The following is a 1,444-nucleotide window of genomic DNA, read 5'->3' on the forward strand; positions in this document are numbered from 1 at the left end:
CCACAGTGAATTCAAAGTCTGATAAGGTTTTCAAATACATGCGATGATTGTGTTCTATTGTCTCACTTTAATAACAACTACGACCAAAAGTTTGAAATGCATGTTAAACGGTAAATTATAAACGTTGTCAATATAGCATGTGCAAAAATAAGTTATATAATATATTTATTACATCGCATTTTACAATAGACTGCATCTTACACTACAAACGCAATCACGCCGAAAAAACAAAACAGATATTATAATGATGTTAATTAAGCTGTTTAACGTTACCTATGACGAACTATATTAAAATACATGAAATTAAAAAATGATTAGAACAATTAAACAAAACTAAACTATCAAAATAGAAAACATTGTGAGCAAATAGTCTGATTTTATAGATGAATACCGCCACTGATAGACGGTAATTGTATAATTGTATTGTGAAAGTGGCTTTTCCTATGTAAGTGTATCCTTGTTTCTGTCCGAAAAATGTCATCATTTAATGTACACCATGCGACAAGATGACTATAATTACGTACGGTCTTCTGCGCCATCATTATTATTACCACTGTTGCTAATAGCAACCAACTATAGTCATCATATGTCATTTATGCTAATAAAAATGCGGGTGTAAACTTGTGAAAGAAGAATTATTTAAATAGAATACATTGTTATATAAAAAGGATTTTGTATTTTATTCACAATTAATATATTATACAGCATGTACATGCAGGTCGGTCTGGCTCGATTGGTCATTCTCGGCTCAGGTACTACTTTAAAGTACCCCAAAGTATGGCCGGGTGCCTTTAAGCGTATTTTCCGTACCCGGAATACCTTGTAGTATACTAACTAGTACACGGGGTACTTTTAAGAAATACCTGAGTCGACAACGACTAATTGAGCGACAGTCTGAATAAGGATGCATTAGATAGCGCATGTACCTGCACATTTTTTGTTGAAAAACCAGTTCCAAGTTATGCATTATTTGATTTCTGACGTTTACCACTTATTATACATATTATGAAATATAGTCCGGTTACTGTAATCTCATATTTGCACTGACCTGTCGCCGTCATGTATTCGTCCATCTTTTCGGCTGAGACATAGTCCCATGTTCCAACTAGAGCGGCCATGTTAATGCTTTCCGAACAATTATGAACTCCGAAAAGAAACCCTTTCGGCGACAACTGCTCAAACAAAAGTGAGCTTGTGTATAACACGCCGAGAAATTGACGCGCTATCAGACGCTGTCCTTAAGCGGTTAAAGCTGGCCTGCGTGTCGCCGTAGCATATCCATGATGCGGCGGTTTGTGAGCAAATAATGAAGAATAGTTCACACGGTCTTTGTGAATATGATGAACGAACATTAAAGTTGGTCTTGCAACTTTTAACTTCAACATACGCAAACGCTATGTACATTTCGGTTCGCTTTAAAAATTGTGAATTGTATTTAATAAAT

At 35.3% G+C, this 1,444-nt stretch overlaps 1 protein-coding gene across 1 annotated transcript in view; it reads right to left on the bottom strand.

The window, feature by feature from the left end:
• The window catches only part of LOC127862594 (sodium/calcium exchanger regulatory protein 1-like), a 14,894-nt gene extending 13,678 nt beyond the window's left edge, over positions 1-1,216 (bottom strand). Inside the window, exon 1 of the mRNA XM_052401784.1 lies at positions 1,049-1,216. Within this exon, the coding sequence (XP_052257744.1) occupies positions 1,049-1,118 (70 nt within the window). The 5' untranslated portion in view covers positions 1,119-1,216. The remainder of the gene's footprint in view (positions 1-1,048) is intronic.
• Between the last annotated feature and the right edge of the window lie 228 nt (positions 1,217-1,444).

This window comes from Dreissena polymorpha, chromosome 16 (genome assembly GCF_020536995.1).
Source record: "Dreissena polymorpha isolate Duluth1 chromosome 16, UMN_Dpol_1.0, whole genome shotgun sequence".
Classification (NCBI taxonomy): Eukaryota; Metazoa; Mollusca; class Bivalvia; order Myida; family Dreissenidae; genus Dreissena; species Dreissena polymorpha.